The sequence below is a fragment of the Typopeltis vanoorti genome, chromosome 21, assembly GCF_054136105.1.
Source record: "Typopeltis vanoorti isolate ZY-2024b chromosome 21, IOZ_Tvanoo_1.0, whole genome shotgun sequence".
Lineage (NCBI taxonomy): Eukaryota > Metazoa > Arthropoda > Arachnida > Uropygi > Thelyphonidae > Typopeltis > Typopeltis vanoorti.
In genome coordinates this window covers 22,585,571-22,613,328 of record NC_143569.1, presented here as the reverse complement: position 1 = coordinate 22,613,328, position 27,758 = coordinate 22,585,571, and the positions used below count along the sequence as shown (strand labels likewise).

Below are 27,758 nucleotides of genomic sequence, written 5' to 3'. Positions count from 1 at the left end.
TCCTTAAGTATAACTAAACTAAAAAAGTATAACTAGATAAGTGAGCAGTGAATCTCCATACTTATATTTTATCTGTAAAGATATGAATTCTATGTTTTTTTATTTTTTTTTGAGACTATGAGTTAAACCCATTAATTTTATAGGAGGGAAAAACACTAATTGCCCACTACAAAGATCAACTAACTTGAAAACTAGCTAAAGAAATGCATGGAAAAAGTTCCTCTAGTCAGCAACTACAATTGAACCTATAACGGTATGTCTTTGGGCAGTCTAGTGCTATGGATGAAAATGTCATTTTCACAGGGTTACTACAATGGCACCAATTTTTAGCAGCATCATTTTTCTAAATGAACCAACAACCCTGTAAAAGGTTCACTGGAAAATATTCATTTCCTAATCAGTTTACTATAAGTAATAATAATAATAATTATTGTTGTTGTTATATGACACCTTGAGGCCTCTCGTGTGAAGTTGATAAAAAAAAAGTCAGTATCCTTGAGTGTTTAAATGAATCACTGGAATAATCAATTTTCACCTGTAATAATTCACTATTTATTACAAACTTTGGTTTTCATTAAATCAGGTTTTTCAGCCCATACTTAGTTTTTCTATCAGGTTTTCCAACAGCAGTTGGTTTAAAAATAACGGTGTAAGGGATTTTCTTCATTTGTTTCTAATTTTCATATCAAATCCTTCTTTCCAATGGAAAGGATTTATGATAAACAATGCTCAAGTTAAAGTACATTAGCTCTAGCCATGTATTATAATATCAGTGTCAAATGTTAAACACGTTAGCTGATGGGTCAAACATGCAGTCCACATTTTTTGTGACTTGATGCTTCTGTCATAAGGATGTCAAATTACACCCAGCAATGTTAAAGATTTCATAACTAGTAAGTTCAACTTTACATTTAAGTGAATTTTTGTTTTTATTTTTAGACATTCAAAAGTAAATACATATTACACGAAATAGCAAAAAGAATGTTTTGCATATTTATTCTGAATCATATGAACTACAAAAACTGAAAAAAGGCAATTCTAAAATGAATTTTTAAAAACATGAGTAAGTGATAAAAGCTATATAAACACTGAAATTATGTCTTACCAAACAAACTACTGGTTTAAGGGCCTCACAAAGAACATTTGATAATTCCTTTTCTTCATTATCCTGCTGCTGATGCCGACGTAATGAACATGAATATGGTGCAAATTTGAATTCACAGTATAATTGTCCTTTTACAGAGAAATCTTGTTTCCTTAGTATTTCTTTTGGTCCATAGCTAGATAAATTTAGATTTAAATATTTTTAAATTTTCATTTTAAAATTAATTTCATACAATTTAAAGTGTATTTAGAATGTTGCTACTGTGTGATTTCTGTTAGCTCAAATATCAAAAATATGTCTGAATACTTTTTTGTCCCCCTCCCCCCACGTTCTTAATGTTAATGATTTAAACAAGTGGCTTAAATCCAAGAATGAGCCTGAATAGTTGTGGTACTTATAATGGAATACTGACGTTTAGGACATTCTAAGTTGGGTATATGCTAATATTCAGAAGTCCATAACTGTATTTTTTAAGAAAATTACAATGTACACTAATATTAACTAAAATAAATTTAATTAATACTTCCAATATTTTGGCAATGTCAAATTGCCATCATCAGGGAAACAAAATATAATAAGATACATGCATGCAGGCACTACACTAAGTAATAAAGATTAAGCATGTCAATTGAGAGTAGGCCTAAAGTCCTAAATAGTGTCCCCTAGTGCAGTGCTTCTCAAACTTCTGGATGTCAGGGGGCCCCCCCTTTGCAAAAATTAAAATATTTCACGTCCCCACCCCTCGAAAAAAAATCGTAATAGAGATATATTATTATAATATTTATTGTATTTATATTCAATACAAAACATACACAGCGAATATTGCAAAAATCAAATGCATATATTACATTTTTTGCCTCTTACCATTTGGTTCTGAAGACAATACGGTCTGTTCTGGTAAAATATGAAATACTGTCCTTTTTTTTTTTAGTCTGTTTCTGCTTCTTCTGATTGTTCGCGGGATTTTTTTTTATTTTTTATCAACCACTTATCCATCTCAGGGTTAAATTTTTTAACGTAGAATAGATCAAATAATATCACCGCTTACCAATACTGGCACACCACAGACTGATAACATGAAATTAGTGAATATTACCTGAATAAGGGAATCCCCCGGACCAGGAACATTTTTCACTTTTGTGACTTTTCTCCTTTTACGGTAATTAAGCCTAACGCGAAACAGACAGCAAAGGCAGTCTGTTTATTAAAACATGCATATGATTGGTGCAGTATTAACAAAAGATCGTGCAACTGAAAGATAAAAGCATAGCTGACAATTGAGTTGAAATGCTAACTCTCTTCAACCGAATTCCATATGTGAAACTGCCATAACATTCATTATATATATATATATTACTTAGTTTTAACACTTTTACGAATTTTAACACATTCGGTTGAATTTTATTGCTGCCTTGGGAAATCGAACTCACACACATCTAATTAATAACAATAGTTTTTAGTTAGATACTGTGTTTGCCCATGCAACATATGGTTTTGTTTCAGTCTATACAGCATAGTTTCTGTATAAGGGGACATGTGATTCATTAATTAGTGTGTTTTTATCCCAGTTGTCTCTAATTGCACTATTTGTTGAGAAATATATTACACAGACTCCTCATACCTTATTCACTGGCATAATAAAAGTACTTCATTTTCATTGCCTCTGCAGTATAGTGGCTGTTAGGGAGGGCGTGTTGTTTACCACTGCAAGCGAGTTACTATCTCCCCACATGAATTTGTTTAAGCTTTTTTTCATGTGTGAAGTATATGCGAAACTTTTATTGGTAACAGAAAACTAGCTCGGATGACAGTGATAATATAAAACGAGTTTTGATATGTATATAAAGTTAATATCAACAGTCCCTGATTACGAATGCATGATGAAAGGGACAGGAAGATTTGGAGCTTCCCTGGAGAGCAATCGAAGTAAATACAATTAACCACTGCTTTGAAATGAAACATATGAATAAGCAATATTTACTAATATTTATTAAGCGCCGAAATATGCAGGAAGAAAAGTTTGTTTTTGAACCAACACCAATGTGTGAATTTTTCCATTAAAATATAAAAAATAACAAAAAAGAAATAATAAATAAAAAAGTTAAATACGTTTCTTTTAAAATAAAAAATCTACTTAGCCTTAAAACATCTTAAATTTGTTTTCATTATTTCATGCCCCCCCCCCTCAACAAAACCTATGGCCCCCCAAGGGGGCCGCAGCCCACAGTTTGGGAAGCGCTGCCCTAGTGCACTAATTGGCTGCTGGACTGAAGAATGGAGGATGAGGGCTTCCCAAACTTGGGTAGTTTAATGCAACCAAATTTGTTGAGTTTAGGGTAGTTTCTTAAGGTGGAAGCAGATTTACAGAAAAACCTTTTGTATTTATATTTGCTGCAATGGAGTAAAGTGACTTTCTCACAGCATATTCTTGGTAGGTGTCCAAAGCATGGTCAGCAAGTCCCAATTCTGACGTTGATATTTGGCCATAGTAGGATAGTTTGCAACTACAAGAGACCTGATAAACACCTAGCAGGTCTAGGAACTGTGGCTGGTCTTTGATTTTCAGAAGTCCAGTTAGATTGCAGCAACCAAATCTCTACTAATAGCATCACTTTGGTGGGCTTGATTGTCCTGGGCTAAGAGATATTCTGTCTTTATCCAATAGACATTAAGCTCTTATACAAGAAGAATGATGTGGTATATCCAAAGCCTATTCCTTCTTCCCTAGAGTAAAAAAAATGTAAGCCTGCACAACTAATAGGCATCACTGATATGTTGAAAGTTTATTTTTCACTTGGTTAGAGTATAATAAATTTAGTTTAATCCTTTATCCAAGTGTGAGCAAACAAAGTTTGCACCTGAAAGTATCTTCAGGACTGGGGTAAGATACTTTCAGGTGCAAAGTATCTTACCCCAGTCCTGAAGATACTTTCAGGTGCAAAGTATCTTCAGGACTGGGGTAAGATGGTACAACACCAGGGCAACTTGTTGCAAAGGTGGAGCAGGCTACCAACACTCCTGTCTCAGTATCTCCTATAATGCAAAACACATCTCCTTGTGGATATGTCTAATGTTATGCATTAAGGGAAGGGCCACTACCCAGACTAGTTTCGACCTTTATTGAGGTCTCTTCAGTGGGAGCCAGGCCCAAGTTGAGATACCAGGCAGAAGCTTTAGCAGGTCATCTATACCTATAGGAGTTGCCAAATGGTGTGCCACCCTTTTTTAATAAATTACTCTGGATTTAGAGAAAGATGTTGAAATGACCTTACCACCTTACCCCAGTCCTGAAGATACTTTCAGGTGCAAACTTTGTTTGCTCACACTTGGATAAAGGATTAAACTAAATTTATTATACATCACTGATATGGTCCATAAATTTTCATTATCTGGTGAAGATGCTAAAAGTAGTAAACTGGAACTTTGCCCAGTTCATTAGCTGGATAACTCAAAGTTTACCCTGGAAACATAAAACTCTATCTGGACTCCAGGGCAAAGTCCCAGTTTTGTTATCCTTACACTCCCTTTATAGAGATCTCATCTAAAAAAAAAAAAGGTTCCTCATCTAAAAAAAAAAGAGGTTCAAACACAAAATTCTGTGGAGATATACCAAGAGTTGGATAAAAAAAAAGGTTATTGTTATTTTTCTGTTCTGAATGCTTGCAGATTGTAATTTCTTTGAAAGTATTGCAGGAGAGAAGTAGCAAGAATGCATAATGAAGGATGAGTACCTGTATGATAAACTTGAGGTTTAATAGGAAACTGATAATCACTACCCTGGTTTTAACAGATTTCTAAGGAAAAAAACAGTGAGAATTATAGATCAAGTTCATATGAACAATACCAATGTTAAGTACCTATAGATGAAGCACAAAACAGATACTTAGCATCTGTATGCAGAGAGTCAAAAGACAAAGAGAGAGAGAGAGAGAGAGGTGGCAGAGAGAGAAGAAGGAAGTATTTAGTTTAACTGCTCCTGTGTAAAAGTCTAGAATTTTATGAATGTTTTGAGGACATCTCACCACAGATTTGAAATTTGTGGTGAGGTGTGTTACCTGTGGTCTCCAGTTATATCTGGAGAAGAAAAGAAAGTCAAACTTTTTGAATACTGAGGAAGATAAAGATGCAATACTGAAGTTTCTTGTCAGACCAAACAGAAATCTTTTCTCAGATGGAGATCTAAAAAAAAAGTATTAAAAGTAACAGCAATAAAATGGTTTAATTTTTTTGCGAAAGATAAAAATTGAATTTTGGAGAGATTAAACAACCAGACTATTTTAATGGAGACCTACTTAAGTTATATATTTGAGATCCTTCTTGCTTTCACACTGCAGAGAGGGAGCCTGTACCATACAATATCATTAGCCAAAACTACTGGGATAAGCTTAAAAGGCCATCAGTATTTTATTGTTAACAGAAATTCAGAATTTAGCAAAAACGTAAGTTATTAGTTTTCATCCATGGTGTTTAATTTAAATTACTTCTATCCAATACCAAATTTATTTATAAAAATTCAATAATCCCTTGTATATCACAAATTATTAATAATGTAAGAGTGCGCTGGAAAATATTTGCTAACTTCAAGGATTAATTAATTCCTTAAGTGATTTTAAGCAAAAAAAAAAAGTTTCTGTCAAATTATAAAATTTGATAGAAACTTTTTTCACCTTTGGTTTAATCCTTTATCCAAGCAAACTTAAGCAAAGTTTGCACCTGAAATAACTTCACAACTGGGCAACTCATATATAGAAGCTAATGATTTCACATCACTTGCCTTAGTATCCCATAATGCAAAGCACATATCCTTATGGATATGTATAATGCTATGCATTATGGGAAGGGTTACTACCCAGACCGGTTTTGACCTTTATTGAGGTCTCATCAGTGGGAACCAGACCGACCCAGAAATGATACCAAGGCTGAAGTAATGCAGAAGCATATTTCCATATACAAGTAGCCAAAAGGTGTCACACCTTATTATTAAAATACTCTGGATTAGAGATAGATGTTGAAAGTGCTTCAACTTGTATATGGAAATATGACTTATGAATTACTTCAACTTTGGTATCAAGTCTGGCTCTGGCTCCCACCGATGAGACTTAAATAAAGGTCAAACCGGTCTGGGTAGTGACCCTTACCCATAATGTATATCATTATACATGTCCGTAAGGATATGTGCTTTGCATTACGGGATACTAAGCAGGTGATGTGAAGTCATTAGCCTCTATATACAAGTTGTCCAGTCGTGAAGTTACTTTATGTGCAAACTTTGTTTGCTTACACTTGGAAAAAGGATTAAACCAGGAATATAATTTCTTGGCATCTTTAATTTATAGTATAACCAAGTGGAAAAACTATCAGCACAACTATTCTAAGTGACTAACCATCTATGGTTAGTCACTTAGAATGTATTCTGCATTGTGAAGATCCTCCGATGTAGTGTATCCTCATCATTAACCTTTTGCACACATACATAATGCTTTCAGGTAGATGATCAATAAATAAATATCCTCCAAAAGGCATAGCAGCTGTGTTTTTCCAATTGACTAGAATGCTAAACAGGTTGATTAATTGGTTCCCAACAAGTTCATACTTATATTTACCAAAAACTAGCACTGGAAATTTGTTTCATCTGTTGCACTATGACGATCAGTCTATAAATGCTCAATCTGAGAATTATTCACGACATTTGGAGTATATATCATTTAATCAGCGAATGTCTTCAACCAAGGTCTCTTTCTCACTTTGACTAGCGGAGTGTGTGAACGTGTTACAACATGTCAGTTCGGTACTTGCGTTGGTGTTGTGCTTTTTCCAGTGCCTGCATTGATGTTGTGTTCTGTTTAGTTCCTACGGTATAGAAGAGATTTTTGTTTGACAGTTCTGAATATTGCTTAAAAATTTAGGACAATGTCAGGGGTTATTGCAAAAAAATAAGAAAAGTAGATGCAGAGAATCGTCAATTTCAAGACAAGGTGAATGGATGATTAATATTTTATTCTGAATAAAGGTTTGTCTGTATGTTTGCTGTGCAATGAATCCATATCTGTCAACAAAGAATACAACTTCAAGAGACACTTTACTTCAAGACATGCAGATCACCCAAAAATTGATGGACAACTACGAAAAGAAAATACAGAAGTTGAAGAACTTGGATACCTAGCAACAAATGTTCAAAAAAGCAAAGAATGCAGCACCACAGCATTGTCAAAGCCAGCTTTGTGGTAAGCGAAAAAAATCACTAAGCATTCTAAGTCATTTGGTGAAGGAGAATTTAACAAAGAATGTCTGTGGATGTTGCAAGTATAATATGTCCTGAAAAGAAAAAAGACTTCGAAAATATTCGTTTGTCGAGACGGATAGAGATTATGGCTGATGATGTCAAAAAGAGTTTAAAAGAGAAGATTGTTAGATTGGAAGCATTTTCAATTGCTTTGGATGACAGCACCGATGCCTCTGATACAGCACAACTAGCAATATTCATTCGAGGAGTTGATGTGGATTTCAACATCACAAAAGAATTATTGGCACTTCAGCCGTTGAAAGGAACAACTACCGGTGAAGATATATTTGAAACAGTCAACACAGTCTTCGAGAGATTTGGGCTTAAATGGAGTTCACTATCTGGCATATGTACTGATGAAGCCCCTACAATGGTTGGTGCACAGAAGGGATTTATTGGAATAGTTCATGAAAGAGCAATAGAACTACAGATCCATCTGGAAAACTTAACTAATTTTCACTGCATTATCCACCAACAAAATCTATGTGCAAAATCGATTAAATTCACAAATGTTATGGAAGTTGTAGTAGCCAGTATTAACTTTCTTGTGTAGAGGCTTAAGTGCTGTGAGGACATTATGTTGGAGGTTTAATGGATTTTTTACAACACTCAAAAAGAATTAAGATCCAGACAGTAATAAACCTCTCGTCCAAAAGGCTCAACGATGATGCTGTCAGCGCCCTTTGCCTCAGCCGTAATTTTGCCGTCGCCCCGAAAGAAGTGCCGGTACTCGATGTAATGGTTAACGTCGAACGGGGGATCGGTCACTTACCGTCGGAGGTAGCCAACAACATCAGACTCGACGTAGCCAACATCCTCGTTCACTCTTCGCCTCCAAAAAGTAACTTATCTTATTCCCAACGCATGGCTCTCCAGAAACTACGCAAAGAAAAAAGTATCGTCATCACCAGAGCAGATAAAGGTAATGCCACAGTTGTCCTTAATACCAGCGAATACAATCGTAAAATGAACATTATCCTCCGCGATCGCGCTACCTACATCCCGCTAGAACACGACCCCACAAAAACGCAAGTTAAGAAATTAAAAATCTTACTTAAAAAAGTAACCTCCTGGCCCCCCGACGTCACGAAAAAACTTAAACCTTTCCACTCCCGTCCCCCCCGAATATACGGTTTACCAAAAATCCACAAACCTAATTCCCCACTCAGGCCTATAGTAGATGCCACCAATGCACCTTGTTACAGACTGTCTAAACAGCTGGCCAACTCTCTGTCCCCCCTCACCGGAAATTCAGCTTCCTATATAAAAAACTCGACCCACTTTAAAGCCCTCACAGAAAATTTAACCTTGAATAATACAGACATATTAGTAAGCTTTGATATCTCCTCCTTGTTTACCAATATTCCCTTAACTGACACTTTATCTCTCTTAGAAAACGTTTTTCCCTCTGACATCTTAGATCTCTTTTCCTTTGCCATCAACTCTGGGTATTTCGCTTGGAATAACAAAATCTACAAGCAGATAGAGGGAACTGCCATGGGCTCCCCCCCTCTCACCCCCCCTTGCCAATTTCTATATGGAAGATTTCGAAAAACGAGCCATAGACTCAGCCCCACTCAAACCATCTATCTGGCTTAGATACGTAGATGATGTGTTCTCTATTTGGCCTCATGGCCCAGACATGTTAGATTCCTTCCTTGGTCATCTCAATAGCCTACATCCAAGAATCCAGTTTACTATGGAAAAGGAAAAGAACAATTGTTTACCCTTCCTAGACACCTTAGTCACGCGCCTGCCTAATGATACACTTGCCTTCACTGTATACAGAAAACCCACACACACACAGGCAGATACATTCACAAACTCTCCCACCACCACCCCTCACAACAATATGGCATCATTAAAACCCTTACCAAGAGAGCCCACAATCTTTGTTCCAGTGGAACCGCCCTCACTACTGAGCTTAACCACATACACAGAACTTTCCTCTCCAATGGCTACAGCGAACACAGCATCAAAAAAATAATAAATTCCTCCCCCATTCCCCGTCCCTCTCTTCAACAAGAATTCAAAAATGCCATCACCATACCCTACATCCGTGGCACTTCGGAAAAAATAGTCAAGATACTAAAAAAGTATAACCTACACACAGCATATAAGCCCTACCGCAAACTGGCTACCCTTATCCGTTCTACAAAAGATCAGCTCCCTCCTCTCTCTCTGCCTGGAGTTTACAAAGTACCCTGTTCCTGTAAGCTTGCGTACTTTGAACAGACAGGCAGATCAGCATCCATCCGCCTGGAGGAACACAAGTCGTACATCGTTAAACACAACTATGGCCATTCAGGCTTGGCTGACCACGTTTTGGACACCACCCACAGAGTATCATGGAAGAAAACCGCCATGCTCCACCACAGCAAATTCAAGAAAGAGAGACTTTTCTTAGAAGCAGCAGCAGCTCTCAAAAACCAACCAAATCTTAACAAATACGGTTGCATTAAGCTTCCGAAGATTTGGGAAACAGTCATCACCAGAGGTCCCACCTTACATTCCAGGCCACCTACAACTGCCCTTAGAGGGCGCTCCACCTAGATAGGACTGTATTGTCACCCATGTGGTTGGGCTTAGTATTGTAAGTTTTTGTGTGCATGTTACATTAATTGTCTTTGTAATCCCCGTAGATGTCCTAGTGACTAGGACAAAATATAGGAAGTATTAAATTCTATTTTAATTCTTTTTGAGTGTTGTAAAAAATCCATTAAACCTCCAACATAACAGTATTAACTTTATTAAGTCACGTGCACTTAATCACTGCCAATTTAAGGAGTATTTGGCAGACCTATTTTCGGATTATGAAGATGTGTCTTATTATTGTGAAGTGAGGTGGTTGAGTAAAGGTAAAATGTTAAAACGATTTTATGATCTGAGACAAGACATTGCAGATTTTATGGACATAAAAGGAAACACAATTAATCAAGTAAAAGATGATGAGTAGGTGTGTGATTTAGCATTCCTTGTAGATGTCACTGGATACCTAAACGAACTGAATCTTAAATTGCAAAAACAAGGACAATTGGTAAGATAAGATAAGATAAGAGGTAAAAATTGTTATAATTTTCCTACTCTAGCAACTCATAAAAATATCCACAAGGTTTGCTGACTTCAAAAACAAACACTCCACATTCGCTACATTTGTTCATCCGATGGATGCTGATGTAAATAATGTGCCAGAAAACTTACAGATGGAACTTATTGAGCTTCAGCAGATTTAGTGCTAAAATCACAATTTAACAACATTGCTTTGACGGATTTTTATAAATTTTATTTGGTGGAAGAAAAATATACAAATTTACGCACCTTTTCAAGAAAAATCATTGGTCTTTTCGGCAGCACATATGTGTGTGAACAGTTTTTTTCAAGGACGAAATACAATAAATCAAAAATTCGGACAAGAATAACGGACGAAAACCTCAAAAATTCTATGCAATTATCCTCAAGTAATATCAACGTCAATATTGATAGTCTTGTAGTTGAAATACAAGGCCAATCTTCAATCTAACAATCTTCATATTAAATTGTTATGTCGTTCATTATATTATAAAATTTATTGAGGGTTTTATACCAAAGCATTATATCATAAATAAATGAAATATGAAGTAGCAACTTGTTTTAATTCATTTAATATTAATTTATTTTATTTAATAATTTGGTTCGGCCCTTGACTCAGAGACAGAATGATATTTTGGCTCCCGAACTAGGAAAGGTTGCCCATGCCTGATTTAGAGTAATGGAATGCATTCCATTCTATATAAATATTAAATTTGTCAGTTTTGATTTTAAATCTGACCATTATTGTTGTTGTTGTTGTGAAAAAAACTAAGTAGAACGAACTTTTTTGTCTAGAGATAAATCACTATCTACAAAATAAAATAGCAAGTACACTTACAGAATAATGTTGTAAAAAAAAACAACAACAAAATAATAGGTCTTAATGACCGCCTACATATATTGTCTAACATCTTGGGTGACATTCATACTGAACAGTTTAAAACAATACTTTTCAAGAAATTAATCTTTCAATGAATTATGAAAGAATTCATTGAAAAATTATCAGTGAAATGTCTTTTTTGATCAATTGCATTGTTGTTCAGCAAACTGCCTTTTCGATAAATTCCGATTCGATAAACTATCTTTTGATGAATGGTTTTTCAATGAATTTTCATGGAAACACATATAACATTAACAGTTTGTGGGATCAACATTTTCTCATAAAAGACTGACAATTTAATCTAACAAACTAACCAGTTAATATTTTTTTTTTTTTTTGCAAGATATAATTTGTTTATGTGAGGAGCTTTTGCATGATTTTTTTAAAAGTGAATCCCACCCACAAAAAGGTTCTAAACTTGTAGTATGTTATTACCATGAGCAGGAGGGCTGTACTTACACTTTTACTGAGGTGCTAGAGTGCTCCTGCTCCTGGGGACCCCTCATTGTTTGGTGCCCTTATATTGGCCCTAAATTTTCAGGTCCCAGCTAGAGCTGCGGGGGGGCTCTGAAATCTGTGCATAATAATCCATATATGACCTAATCAAGACCTTATACAATGGATTTTGTCTCCTAACTTCTATAAATCATAGTCCTCTGTATCATTGTTAAAATCACCTATAATGATCACCGTTTTCCTATTTGCTTGGCTAATTTGCTTATGCATATCAAAACCGCCCACGTTAGCATGTCTATTGCAATATTCAACTAAGTATTTCATTCTATTCACCTCTACCTCAAAACTGCTGGCATTATTGTTACCTTGCATAGGCACACTAATTTTCTATTATTAACAGCACTCTACCTGTCTTTTTTCCCCCCTTTTTTATCTTTATGAAAAACCTCACACCCTTCTATCTCTATTTGTGTCAAGATGTTGTCCTCATCCAACCAGCTTTAATTTATTCAAACAAGTTTTGAGTGAAAGAACTCAATCAAAGCAACACGTTCATTCCCAGACGTACTGTCAGAGAGCTGCTGAAAGATTTGTGATTTTTGATTTATAAAGTGTTTTCTTAGATTTAATTCTGCATTTTTAGTATATTATTGTAGTTTTTAGAGTATTGCATTATAAGCATTTTATAATATAATTTCAGAAATATTATTAGTTTTTACTACTCTTAAAAATGACGCCAAAAACTCGTCGTAACAAGGCAGTGACTAAAGCTAAAGTTGTTGCTACTGACGAGAGCGTTTGTCCTGAACAAAAGCACTACTGCAGTGATGATAATAATTTATCTGAGGATACACTGACATTAGAAATAGCTCGGTTAAAAGAAATTATTAGGAAATCGACCAGGGAATTGGAAAAGGTGGAAAACTTTTGTCTAAACTTCGACAGGATAAGAAAAAGGATGACAACAAGAACAGGAAGGAAAATACTCAACATGAACCAAAATATTAATAACAACAAGATAAGTCAGTTAATATCTAAGAAAAAAGAGGTAATATGGCATGGTGACCCAATTTTAAAATTTGCGCTTGCTGAGGGAGTCACCATTTCTAGTTTCCCGGGAGTAAAAATTAAAAATATGACAAATGCAATTGAAAAACAAAAAAGAAATGTAAAAGAAATGTTAGTGTTGGGTACTAATAATTTAAGTGGTGACAAACATAGTATGAGAGAAGATATGAAAGGTTCGTTGGAAGAAGCGAGAAAGAAATCTGAGAGTAAAAATTGTAGGATTACTACCTAGATATGATAGTACTGAGTTAAGGAGGAGGGCGATGATAGCAAATGATTTCCCGTGCAGGTTATGTAGAAGATACGGATGTGAGTTTTTAGATGTGTAGAGTATGTTTGATGGCAGAAAAGATTTGTATAGGAATGATGGCCTACACTTGAATTCATATGGCATCAGAAACCTGGAGAAATTACTTCTTGATATGAGACCCAATGCAGAGTCAGGAAAACTAGATTATCAAGGGAAGAATAGAAAAATTTTTGTGTGTGAAAGTTCAGCTATGGTATACAGACATGATAAAGATATGAATGCCTTTGAACGTGGTAATGTATGTGGAAAAGAGTAGAAAAATATGCTTTAGGTTCAGACCTTTTGAGTATGTCTGGGGAGGGAAAAGAGAAAATTCTAGAAGACCAAATACATTGCATATCTAATAATAAGAATAGGCTAGGTCGTAAATTGTTATGTCTATACACAAATGCCAGGAGCATTAGAAACAAAGGGGTTGAGTTTGTTGCTTTATTGAATACTGTTACATCCTGAATGAAGATCTTTTAAAAGGAAACAATTCATTCAGGATTTAACAAGTCAGAAAAATCAGCTTAGAGAAAAATACTTGTACTCGAGCAGAAGGAATAAAGTACTAACTGTAAATAGAAATAGAATTACTTCCTTTTCTAGAATTGTAATACCATGTAAAGAACTTTGTGTATAATATTATATTAATATATTATATGAATGCATCATGTATACAATGAATGGGTAAATTAGATATAAACAATAGTCCAAAGGTCACAGGTGGGCCTGAGGCATTGGCAATCTTGGAAAGCGACATACATTCGTTTCCTGAAAAACGCTGCTAGAGATCTCGCGATGTGCCAAAATCCCTGCGGACGAAGAAAGTAGCAGGCGTGAAAAGATTGCAGAAAGTAAAAGGGCGCTATCACAGCTAGTAATAGGGTGCTAAAAGGGGGGGGGAGTGAAGGGAGAATAAAAAGGGTTTGCATTCCTCTCTCAAGGCTTTTTTCGCCTATTTTGCTGGATGATGACTCGACTTCTCCTGTGGACAGGAAATTCCTGATGGTGTTTCTCGGTGATAGTACGATATCGGAAGGTGCGCCTTTCCCTTCAATGTCTGAATTTCTGTCACTACTAAAGCGTGAGATGGCATATGCTGTCTTTGCTCCTTCACTGAAAGTTCCGACGGAAAAATATCGCAGATGTATCCTATGAACCAGCAGTAGAAATCAGGATGGCCCAAAACAGATCCAGAATTGACGCAGGAACAACGCCAGGTGCAGAGCATAGCTTAATCTGATGACCATAGTGACCCACCATGTGGACACAGGCTTATGGAAGTATTGAGAGGTAATTCAAACAAAGAAGGTCAATTCAGACGGACCTGGAAATCCTGTCCCAAGAAATGGTAAAGTACAGATTTTGTTGTATAATTACCCAGTCAGTAAAGGGGAAAGATCATTGTAGTGTAATTATCGAATATGGACAGTATTTAAGAACTTTAAGTGATTATTTAGCAGTGGCTAATGTCCATAAGACATATTGTCTGGAATGATTATGACTAGTTTAATGTGCAAGACTAACATAGTAGATAGAATATTGATTAGTATGATGTGTATATTATGTGTGTTTAATCTCTAACTTAAAAGAAGGATTTATTGTTCATGAATTAGAGTATTAATCAGTTTGATAGTTTGATTTAGCATGTCATTGAATTAATTGAAAGTGAGATTGGTCTACGTGTATATGTCTTTAGATTCCAATAAATATGTTTTTTCTTCTATACTTGAGTTTTGCCTGTGATATGAATCAAAACTACCACTCATTAATCTGAACCATAGCAGGGGGAAGAATTGAAAGAAAGGTATAACATGTTGTTATAGAGGTTATGACTGCAAACCAGAATTTACTTAGCCACAGTAAAGCGTTTAATTTATGAGTTCAAGCACTAAATTTATTCACCTATGTGCACCAAAAGTCTGGAAAAGTCTCCCTGAATAAGAGTCCCCTCTATTCTAAGATATTGGCTGGTGCAGCTTTAAAAAATAAATTTGTCAATATCTGAAGAGGAGACGGCCCCAGAAAGAAATTAGAGGATTTGTTTCTTTTAGCAAGGAATAACCTTTAACAGTCAGGGTAAGCATGTGAGTAAAATTAGGAATCGGCTAGAGATATACAATTTGCTTTCCTTATAGAATGAACACATAAGAAGTGATACAGATATTAGAGTCAGGGAAACTTTGTAAATCTTGTAGTCATTGTAGAGAGATAAATTCATAAAGAAAGTAAATTATTTTAGGAAAAGAGTGACGACATAACAATACGATGTGGCCCAAGATTGGCATTAGTGAAACCTGGCTATCAGAATCAGATATGGCAAGTGGGCTCAAGTGTAACGGATATACTATTTTTAGAAATGACAGAAGAGATAAGAGAGGAGGAGAAGTGCTACTAATGATATCAAATGACTTAAGTCTAGTCAGGGTAGAAATACAAGAAAACAATGATGGTAATAATGTCCCATGTAGCGATGAGTTTGAGTCTGAAGTGGAGGTTAACAGAATGAAACAGATGGTGGGGTGTTGCTACAGACCTGGCAGCTCAGTTGTAGGGGACGAAGAAATGCATCGCCAATTTAGCCTTATGGGTACCAAGCGAATGATCATTATGGGTGACTTTAATTTTCCAAACATTAATTGGGTAGAAGAGAAATCTAATTATAAGAAAGAACAGAAATTTATTGAATTGTTGCGTGAGAACTTTCTCAAGCAGCATGTGAAAGAAGGAACTAGAGGTCAAAGAGTGTTGGATTTGTTCATAGCTTCAGAAGAGATCTCTGTCAAGAATATGGCTATATTACCACCAATTGGTGACAGTGATCATGCTATTCTTTCTTGGAAAGTATCTAATTATATTGAAACTCCAATTAAAACAGGTTACATGCTGAACTACAAAGCAGGAAATCATGATCAACTTAGAAGAATATTATCTTTGGTCCCATGGTATCAGTTACTGAATGGAAAAATTGTCAGCAATGCATGGGAATCTTTGAAAAGGTGCTTGAATGAGGCAGTATCTCGATGTATCCCTAGTGTTCGAAGAATAAACAGGTTGGGAGTGAAATGGATGTGCAGCCTTATTAAGCAAGAGATTCACAAGAAGATGATGTGGAAAGAATATCATGAGAATAAGAGTGAGAGGAGTTATGAAATATATAAAGCTCAGGCCAGAAAAGTAACAAGTATTGTGAAAAAAGCTAAAACGGAGTATGAATAGAATTGACCATGCAAGCTAAAATCATTCCAAAAAAATTTTATTGTTATGCTGCAAAGCAAAAGAAAGAATGAATGTGGAGGAATAACTTTATTGAATGCAGATGGTACACGAGTGTCGGAAGCAAGGGAAATTGTTCAGTTAATGAGTGCTCACTTGCTAAGATATATCAACCAGGTGTATGTAGCATGGTGCACAGTGCTACTGCTACGTTGGATGAAGAGTTCGAGGTTTATGAAAATGAGGTTGAAGAGCTGTTGCATAACCTGGATAAGAATTTGCCAATAGGAACAGATGGAATATCAGCCCATCTGCTAAAGGAATGTTCAGCTGAATTGGCTAGGCCTTTCACACATTTGTATAACTTGAGTCTTAGCTCAGGAATGATACCACAGGAATGGAAGGAATGTATGATAGTCCATTACACAATGGTGGTGCAAAAACTGATGTGTCTAACTACCAACCTATTAGTATCTCTGGTGTGTGGTAGTGAAGGTTTTAGAGAAGTTGGTAAGAACTCGCATACAGAAATGGGTAGACAAGCATTCTATACTCTGCAGGGAACAGCATGGGTTTACTAAAGGAAGGTCATGTTTTAGCAATCTGCTCATATTTTATAACGTTACGACAGAGTTGAATAAAGGGAATGGATACACTATGATAATGCTGGATTTTTCTGAGGCATTTGATAGGATACCACACAACAGGTTGTTGCGTAAACTGCAGAATATGGGATTGATAGACAGATATCAAAAAGTGGTATACAGTGGGTGTGAATCTGCCAGATTTAAGGTAACCAGTAGTGTACCTCAGGGTTCAGTCCCTGGACCATTATTGTTCAATCTATACATTAATGACATCAAGCAGGGTCTATCATCAGATTTGCAATTGTTTGCTGATGATGCAAAGATAGGCAGGGCAATCAGGGATGCTACTGATATTCAGTAATTACAAAATGCTTTGAATAGACTGGAAATCTGGGCAATTGTTTGCATATTATATTAGAGTTCCGCTAATATAATATGCAAACAATTGCATATTATATTAGCGGGATTATGCTACAAGAAACTGAAGAGGGAAGGGATCTTGGTGTATTGGTGGATAAGAATTTAAAGTTCAAAGGTCACATAGCAAAAGTTGCAAATACAACTCAGAGGATAATTGCTATTTTGAAGCGAACCTTGACATGTAAGAATAAGGAAGTAATTTTGCCTATTTATAAGGCTTTGATAAGACCACACTTGAATTATTGTGCCCAGATTTGGTCTCCCAGGTTCCAAGGGGATAAAGAAGCTGTGGAAAGGGTGCAAAGAAGAGTTACAAAGATTATAACTGGATTATGAGATTTAGATTATGAGGACAGATTGCAAGTATGTGGATTGCAGACTCTGGTTAACAGGAGAAAGAGAGGTGATATGATAGAGGTCTATAAACTTTTGAATGGGTGTTATGGCATTTCAAATGATGAAATGTTTCTTTACATGGAAGGCAGGGGAGAGAACATGGGGGCATCCATGAAAGTTAAGGTTGTTCTTAGTCAAGAAAGGGGTAAGATCTAGGTTTTTCTCCCAGAGAGCAGTGAGTGAATGGAATAATTTGCTCTTAGAGGTAGTGAGTGTATCTAGTATAAATGAATTAAGGGAAGGTATGATAGCTGGGTTGGGTAATTTACAGCCTCCCTCGATGAGTCCTTGACTCCCTGGAGGTCTCAGATAATAATAATAATAAAAAATTATTTCTGATACTTCTATCAATTGTTATATAACCTAACAGTTCATTTCTAAACCTACACCAAGTTCCATTGATAAACAATTCTCACATGCAACTTCTCCATGCCTCCCCCACCACCCATTCCTTGCTCTTATTTCCCATCCCAGATCCAAATACTCCCCTCACATTCTAGTTCATCTCCTTCCCTTTTATTGTCTACTCACACATATACACTTCCTGTTCCAGCATCAACTTTTCTCTTAATACACATGTCTACTGACTTCACCTCCTGTTCCCTAGATTGTCTTGCACTCCTGTTCTCTCATTCTCCTCACTTTTCCATTCATAAGCATTCCTTCAATCCCTCCTTCTTTACTTTCTGCTCTTCCATGTTGCTTCTTGCTTGCTCCGATCCATTCTGTCCAGTGATTACTCTGTGTTCCAGCAGCAGCCTCTCAACAGGACTCACGGCAAAACTATTCAAATGCAGTCCATCACTTTTATACAGTTCCATTTGTCTCTCAAACTCATCCCACACATTCACACAAACTGCACTCCTTTCTCTTCATGTTTCCACTAACATACCATTTCATGATCTTGGTGTATTCAGAGGACAGGACAACATATTACTTTTCCTACTAAACTATTATCATTTATTCTCCTTAACAACCTCCAGATATCCATTCTTACATTCTCCTTGTTTCCAATGAAGTCAATATCAATCTTTCCTACCACTACCAACTGTTTTGCTTGCTTATTCCTCCTAACCAATGCTTCAATCATTCAAAACAAACCTTGTGCATCCTCTCATTCTCCATACCTCTTATAACTGAATTCCATACAATGCAACACAGTTGTTACCTCTGTCAAATGGCCATCATTCTTTCCAGCATTCTTCACTCTTCCATGTGTGTGTGTGTGTGTTATGACCCATCGAGTCGTTTCTGACTCCTGGCGACTCCACGAACATACACTCTCCATTCCGATCTGTCCCTGACCATGTCTTTCAGAACCTCCAAGCACACTCCAGTTGCTTCTTTAACTCCATCCACCCATCTAATTCTTGGTCTTCCTCTTCTCCTGCTTCCATCCACTTTAGCAAGCATCATCGTCTTCTCCAGGCTGTCATTTGCTCGCATAATATGTCCAAAGTATGACAATTTTTGCTTGATGATCATAGCTTCAAGGAAGCAATCTGGCTTTATTCTGTCTATCACTGATTTATTGGTTTGCTTTGCAGTCCATGGTACATTCAGATGCATTTGAATTATGAGTCCAAACCCATAATTCAAATGCATCTATCTTCCTTCTTTTACTCTTTCTCAGGGTCCAACCTTCACATTCATACAGCACCACATGGAATACCATTGCTTTCACGATTCTGATTTTTGTTGTGAGGCTAATATCTTTATCTTTAAAGATCTTGCTTAAATTTGTCATTGCTTTTTTTCCGAGTAATAATCTTCTTCTAACTTCTTTGGTACAATAACCATCTTTATCAATTTGGGATCCTAGGAACACAAAATTGTTATCTACTTCCATTTTCTCCCCATCTACTTCAAAATCATTAAGTTCACATGTTGTCACAACTTTTGTCTTTTTGCGGTTAAGTTTAAGACCACATTTAGCACTTTCTTCTTTAACAACCTTAACAACCTCCAGATATCCCTTCTTACATTCTCCTTGTTTCAATATCAAGCTTTCCTACCACTACCAACTGTTTTGCTTGCTTATTCCTCATAATCAATGCTTCAATCATTCAAAACAAACCTTGTGCATCCTCTCATTCCCCATACCTCTTATAACTAAATTCCATACAATGCAACACCTAAGTTGTTACCTCTGTCAAACGGTCATCATCCTTTCCAGCATTCTTCACTCTTCCATACATATCTACAATTCTCCTATTTCACTCTACACACTTCATCTCCCACATCTTCACCAAGTCTGCTTTCAAATATCGTCACTTTTTCACTAACAGTTGGGCTTGTTATTTTACAGTTAACTGCACTGTTTTTCACTCTCATGCTTTCCAGTCATCAATCAAACTCTTTTCTTTGTCATCAGTTTCACTTTCTTGGCAGTTTCACTCCTTCTCTGTCTTACATTCCACTACATAGCATTCCTACTCTGATTCAAATAAGTCTCATGGTCCATAAGCATGTCACACTTTCTGTATCATTTTTAAAGTGAAAAGCACTAAACAGAAATAGTCCATTTAAGCATTAACCTAAAAATATTCAAATTTAATAAATATGTATAAATATGCGTGTGTGTGTGTGTGTGTGTGTATATATATATGGCTACTCCTTCTTTATCAGTCAGTCTCAAGTAGAGTAATGTGGGCAAATATGAGAATGAGGAACTGGACAATGAGTCTTATTTGTGCCTATGGTCCCACAGAAGGTTCTACTAAGGTAGAAGTGGAGGAATTTTTTGATGCTTTAGAAAAAGCAACAGACACAATGAAAAATGAAAAGTTGGTCCTTGTTGGGGATCTAAATAGCAGAGTAGGAAATGATTGTGAGACATACAAAAATATCTTGGGAAAATTTGGAGAAAAGAGCAAAGCTAACAATAATGGCAAAATATCTGTTGGATTTCTGCTCAGGACATTCACTGGTTATTACTAACACCATGTTACAACATAAAATGTGCACAAATTCACATGGAGAGAAGTGGCTAGGAATAAGAAAAGTCTCATTGACTATGTTATTGTTGATAGTGATGTTTTCTCCCTGGTGCAGGACACCAGAGTGTACAGAGGATTTGAAATTGGAAGTGATCACTCTTTAGTCTTGAGCAGGATAAAATTGAATTTAATATTGAAAAGAATAACATGTACGAAAGTTTTAAAGCGAATAAAAGTTGAGCAGCTCTCAGATGTGAACTGTAGACTAAAATACACAAAGATTACTGAAGAAAAAATGAAAGAGTTTGAGAACAGGAATGAAACCTTGGAGATTCAGTGGCAAACTCTGAAGAAAACATTGATTGATTCTGCCAGAGAGGCATGTGGTGAGGTTGTCTGTAAGGATAAAAAAATCAGAACTCCCTGGTGGACACAGGAAGTTAAAGAGGCAGTGAAGGAAAAGAAGAAAGCATATCAAAAGTTCCTGTCAAATAAGTCAGCTTGTGCTCTTAGAGAATATAGAGACAAATGCAAGAATGCTAAACGCTGTGTAAAACTAGCTAAACAAAAGTCATGGGAGGACTTTGGCAAGAATATAGAAAATAAATATCAAGAAGGTGGGAAAATATTCTGGAGGTTGTTGAAGAAGCTTAAGAATGGAGGAAAGAGTGCTGTAAAAGGAATTAGAGATGATAAAGGTGACATGAAAACGGGAGAAAAAGATATTCTTGAAGTATGGAGTAATTACTTTGAAAAACTGCTAAATGAAACAAGCAGTGATGACAGCATAGTGGTAAAAAACACTGACCAGGCATGCAGTCAGGAATACATATCCATACTTGAAGTAGAAAAAGCCATCAATGGCATGAAATGTGGAAAGGCAGCAGGAGTAGATGATATTCGACCAGAAATGCTGAAGTATGATGGTATAAGAGTGTTACAGTGGCTGCACTGCATAGTTCAGAAAGCCTGGACAGAGGGACGAATTCCCAATGATTGGAGTAGAGCTCTCATAGTACCCATATATAAAAAGGGAAATAAAACTGCATGAAAATTACAGAGGTATTTCCCAACTGAGTGTTCCTGGCAAGATCTATGCAAGTATACTTGAGAAACGGTTGAGATGAATTGTGGAAGAAAAGCTTGGTGAAGAACAAGCTGGATTCAGGCCAAATAGAGGCTGTCAGGATCAGATCTTCACTTTACGACAAATAGTCGAGAAAGCATGGGAATATAACAAAGATCTGTATTTAAGTTTTGTCGATTTTGAAAAGGCATATGACAAGGTGCCAAGAGAGAAGCTATTCAATACGCTGCAGTTATATGGTGTCAATGGGGCATTATATCAAGCAATACTTAGTCTTTATTTGAGTTGTAAGTCAGCAGTTAGAATTGAAGGAAGTACAGGAAGATGGTTTAATGTTAAATCTGGTGTGAGACAAGGATGTACATTATTCCCTCTGTTATTCATTATCTATATGGATCACATTATGAAGGAAAGTGGTATTAAACATGATATCAAAATTGGAGATGGTAATGTCAGCTCTTTGCTTTATGCAGACGATGTTATACTTCTAAATAAATCCGCTACAAGTCTGCAAGACTTCCTGACTAAATTGAATAGCTGTTGTAATAGATATGGTATGAAGGTCAGCAATAAAAAGACAAAGACAATGAAAATAGGCAGAATCATTGAAAATGTCTACTGTGTTGTGAATGGAGAACCTGTGGAACAAGTAAAACATTTCAGCTATTTAGGCACGATTTTTACTGAAGATGGTAAATTAAATATAGAAATAGACAACAGAATCAGCAAAGCTGGTATGGTGGGAAGGCAACTGAATAAATTCATATGGAATAAGAGAGAAATTAGTCGGAACACTAAATTAGCTGTATACATGACAGTGTTCAAACCAGTTTTAACTTATGGATCTGAGAGCTGGGTCAGAAGTAAAACACTTGACCAAAGACTAGAGACCACAGATATGAGAGTCCTGAGAAAGATTATAGGCATGAACAGATGGCATCAATGGCAATATCATATTAAAAACGAGGATATCAGGAAAGAACTTGACATTGTCAGCATCCAGGAATGTGTTAGCAGAGCTAATCTCAGGTGGTATGGTCACTTAAATAGAATGGGCGAGGAAAGATTAGCAAAACAAGTGTTCTCTGCCAGGTTGGCAGGAAAACGACCCAGAGGAAGACCAAGATATAGGTGGATTGATACGGTACAAAGTTCTTTAGACAATAGAAATATAAGATCTGATAATGTTGGGGTCTTGACAAGTAACAGACTGATTTGGAGGAAAATTGTAGATAGGAAATTAATAATAATGTAATTTTTTTCATGTAGTACTATCATATCCTGTACACTCCTTGAGGGTACATGGCAGGAATTTGATGATGATGATATATATATATATATATATATATATATATATATATATATATATATATATATATATATATACTGACTATAACCGAGACTAGAATAACAATTAAATTTATTCAAAATGCATCTAGATTATAGCTAAGGTTATTATTTATGTGATGAGGGTTCATAACAATTTCCTTAGACTCGACTATGCAGCACTCCACCTAGTCACGGCGTATATGAAGGTTTGAGGTTGTTGTTGTCCAGTTTATCTCGTTGACGGCCTTCATCATTTGTGTTTACTGAAAACAGTACATGGCTTGACAGGGCAGTTGCTCTAGTTCTTTTGTAGGCAATGTCCCTCTGGTGTTCTTCCAGACGTAGGAGGATGGATTTTTCAGTTTGGCCATAGTATTGCTTCCCGCAGTCACATGTGATTTTGTACACTCCTGGGAATTGTAGATGATTGTGAGTTTGTTTGTATTTGCTTAAAATCGATCTTAGTTTAGGAAGAGTAGTACAGAAACAGGTTTTTATGTTGCACTTTTGTAAAATTCTTCTCAGTTTCATGGAGAGCGAGCTGATATATGGTAAGGTATATTTGGGATTGTCTTGTGTTTCTGAGTTGTTTTGATGCCTGCAGTATAGATGCTTATTAATAGTTTTCGACGAGTAGCCATTACTTGTGAAGGTTCTTTGCAGATGTTGTAGTTCATTTTTTAGATCTTCATTATCTGACAAGTACAGATCTGGCACGATGTGCTAAGGTTGAGATGATACCCACTTTCTGCGCAGGATAGTGATGACACATGCAGGTATCTATCTGTGTGTGTGTGGATTTTCTAAAGAGTGAGATTTTAATAAAATCAGATGTCTTAGTAAGTCTTACGTCCAGGAAGGGAAGAGATCCATTTTCTTCAACCTCCATTGTTAATTTGATATCTTGGTGGAAGTTGTTTAAATGATTTAAAAAAAGACTGAAGATTATCAGTGCCATGCTCCCAGATAAGAAATATGTCATCTACAAATCTCAGCCAAATTTTTGGTTTAAGAGTAGCTGAGGAGATTGTCTTTTGTTCGAAATATTCAAAAAAGATGTTAGCTAATATAGGAGACAGGGGGCTTACCATTGCCAATCCCTTATTTTGTTTGTAGATTTTCTTCTCATATTGAAAGTAGCCCATTCTTTAAAATATCAAGAACCTCTTGAGTTGGTATGTTTGTAAAGAGAGTCACCACGTCAAAGCTCACCATGATATCTGAAGGCAGGAGTTTTAAATTTTTGATTTTCGAGACGAAATTTGTTGAATTTTTTATATATGAAGAAGAATTTCCTGTAAAACCTTTTAAAGATGAAGCCAGAAACTTAGATAAGCTGTAGGTAGGCGAGTCAATATTATCTACAATTGGTCTCAGTGGGCAGTTTTCCTTGTGTATCTTTGGGAGACCATATAATCTTGGGATGACTGGATGTAAAGAGCAAGCGGCAAGGTGTATGTTTCGTGGAAGTTCTGTGGCTTTTTGTAAGAGATTGTTTGTTTTGTTATGTATCTCCCTCATTGGATCTCTCTCAATTTCCAAGTACGTATCTGACTCAAATAATGCCAAGATTTTTTCATGATAATCTGTTTTATTTAGCACTACAGTTGCATTGCCCTTGTCAGCTTGTATGATAACGATGTCTTTGTTATTCTTAAGACTTGAATATATATGTGATCATAGGCTTTTACTCGGTTGTTGTGATATATTTTAAAACATAGATTTAATGACTTAAAAACCGAGATAACTTATAAAGATTTTAATGAGAATAATACAACTAGTTTCGGCTTATAACAGCCTTCTTTCATAAAGGAAAAGAATAGTAATAAACATTGAAGTATCTAAAAAAAACTGGAAATTACAGGTAAAAATTGCCACACATAATTGATACATAAAAAACATTGTATTTTTTCAAGTTGTTCTAACAGGCGTGCCATTGTTTATTGCAAGTGTGCGTGCAGGCTCACGTGAATGCCAATATTGAATAACTGCAGCATGGCTATCTGGGATGTTATAACTCAAATTGCAGGATTTCCTTTGATTCTACAATTTTTCTCTCAAACTCATCCTTACAGCGAAAAATATTTTCTGATTTATCCCAGAAAATGGAGTGGCTTTGTTGATCATCACTAGGATTATTTGAAAAAAGAACATGACTGGATAATGCAGTTGCATGAGATCTTTTGTTACAGATGTCTCTCTTATGCTCTTCTATATGTTGTTTCAATAGATTTGTTAGTTTGTCTAAAATAAGGGATATTGCAATTGCACCATAATTTATATACACCTGGATATTTTAGGTTGTGATGAGTAGGCTTTGGATGGCTGATTAGAGAATGGATTTTAGGAAGTGTGGTGAAGAACGTCCTGATATTGTATTTTTTAAGGACTTTAGCTAATTTTTTAGAGACTGTGCTAATATATGGAATGGAGATGCTACCTTTAAAATTAATAGTTTCTGTTGTGCACTGCCTAGGAGGATCCAGAAGAAATTTCTTAATCGTTTTTTCAGAGTATCCATTTTGTTTAAAGATAAGAGTGAGGTGATTTATTTCTTCTTGTAGTTCATCTGGTTCATTCAAGAGAGAGCGTGCTCTGTGTCCTGCGGTAGATATAGTTCCAAGTTTTTGTAGTGGAAAATGATGAGAAAGATTATGCAGATATCTATTGGTATGAGTAGGTTTTCTGTATATAGAGATTTTTAATCTTTCAGAGCATCGTGTAAGCATGACATCCAGGAAAGGTAAGGAGTTATTATTTTCTAGATCAGCAGTAAATTTTATATTAGGATGTTGGATGTTTAGATGATGAAGAAAATCTATGAGAGATGTGTGCCGTGATTCCAAATAATGAAAATATCATCAACATATCGTTTCCAAACTTTTGGTTTAAATGAGAAGGAAGATATGGCTTTCATTTCAAAATCTTCAAGGAAGATGTTAGCTAGAACTGGGGACAAAGGATTGCCCATTGCCAGGCCTTGTTTTTGTGGTAAACGGAGTCCTGATATCATTTAAACCAAAAGGTTGGAAACGATATGTTGATGATATTTTCAATATTTGGAATCACGGGCACACATCTCTCATAGATTTTCTTCATCATCTAAACATCCCTAATATAAAATTTACTGCTGATCTAGAAAATAATAACTCCTTACCTTTCCTGGATGTCATGCTTACATGATGCTCTGAAAGATTAAAAATCTCTATATACAGAAAATCTACTCATACCAATAGATATCTGCATAATCTTTCTCATCATTTTCCACCACAAAAACTTGGAACTATATCTACCGTAGGACACAGAGCACGCTCTCTCTTGAATGAACCAGATGAACTACAAAAAGAAATAAATCACCTCACTCTTATCTTTAAACAAAATAGATACTCTGAAAAAATGATTAAGAAATTTCTTCTGGATCCTCCTAGGCAGTGCACAACAGAAATTATTAATTTTAAAGGTAGCATCTCCATTCCATACATTAGCACAGTCTCTAAAAAATTAGCTAAAGTCCTTAAAAAATACAATATCAGGACGTTCTTCACCACACTTCCTAAAATCCGTTCTCTAATCAGCCATCCATAGCCTACTCATCACAACCTAAAATATCCAGGTGTATATAAATTATGGTGCGATTGCAATATCCCTTATTTTAGACAAACTAACAAATCTATTGAACAACATATAGAAGAGCATAAGAGAGACATCTCTTACAAAAGATCTCATGCAACTGCATTATCCAGTCATGTTCTTTTTTCAAATAATCCTAGTGATGATCAACAAAGCCACTCCATTTTCTGGGATAAATCAGAAAATATTTTTCGCTGTGAGGATGAGTTTGAGAGAAAAATTGTAGAATCAAGGGAAATCCTGCAGAACCCTGTCCGCTCTTAAACAACAATTTGAGTTATAACATCCCAGATAGCCATGCTGCAGTTATTCAATATTGGCATTCAGGTGAGCCTGCATGCACACTTGCAATAAACAATGGCACGCCTGTTAGAACAACTTGAAAAAATACAATGTTTTTTATGTATCAATTATGTGTGGCAATTTTTACCTGTAATTTCCAGTTTTTTTTAGATACTTCAATGTTTATTACTATTCTTTTCCTTTATGAATACCTTAAGAAGGCTGTTATAAGCCAAAACTAGTTGTATTATTCTCATTAAAATCTTTATAAGTTATCTCGGTTTTTAAGTCATTAAATCTATGTTTTAAAATTTTATATATATATATATAAATATATATATATATAAAAGAAAATAAAAAATATATAAAATACAGTTAAGGTTCCATGGTTAAAACAAGTTTTTATACTGTTTTTACAATTTTTTCTTAAAACTAAAATTCCAAAATAATTCTGTAAATCAGATGAATACTTACACAGAACATATAATTTTAGTTTTTCCTATTTCCATGTAAGCAGAACCCTTTGCTTGATTTACAACATTCATCTTCAAAACTGGAGGGAAAAAAAAAAAAAAAAGCACAACTTTTTAATAGTGGACTACACTTTTTATGCATTAACTTCCAACAGTCTCAATAAGGAATGCACACTTTAACTAGAAAAGCTATCTTTATATCACTTTACTAATGTTACATATTCATTATCGCTAATAAAATAT

At 35.6% G+C, this 27,758-nt stretch overlaps 1 protein-coding gene across 1 annotated transcript in view; it reads right to left on the bottom strand.

The window, feature by feature from the left end:
• The window catches only part of LOC150094671 (exosome complex component MTR3-like), a 177,495-nt gene that overhangs the window by 104,587 nt on the left and 45,150 nt on the right, over positions 1-27,758 (bottom strand). The window contains exons 4-5 of the mRNA XM_090411435.1: positions 27,517-27,595; positions 1,106-1,280 (exon numbers count right to left, since the gene is read on the bottom strand). Coding sequence (XP_090267561.1) covers positions 1,106-1,280; positions 27,517-27,595 — 254 coding nt within the window. The remainder of the gene's footprint in view (positions 1-1,105; positions 1,281-27,516; positions 27,596-27,758) is intronic.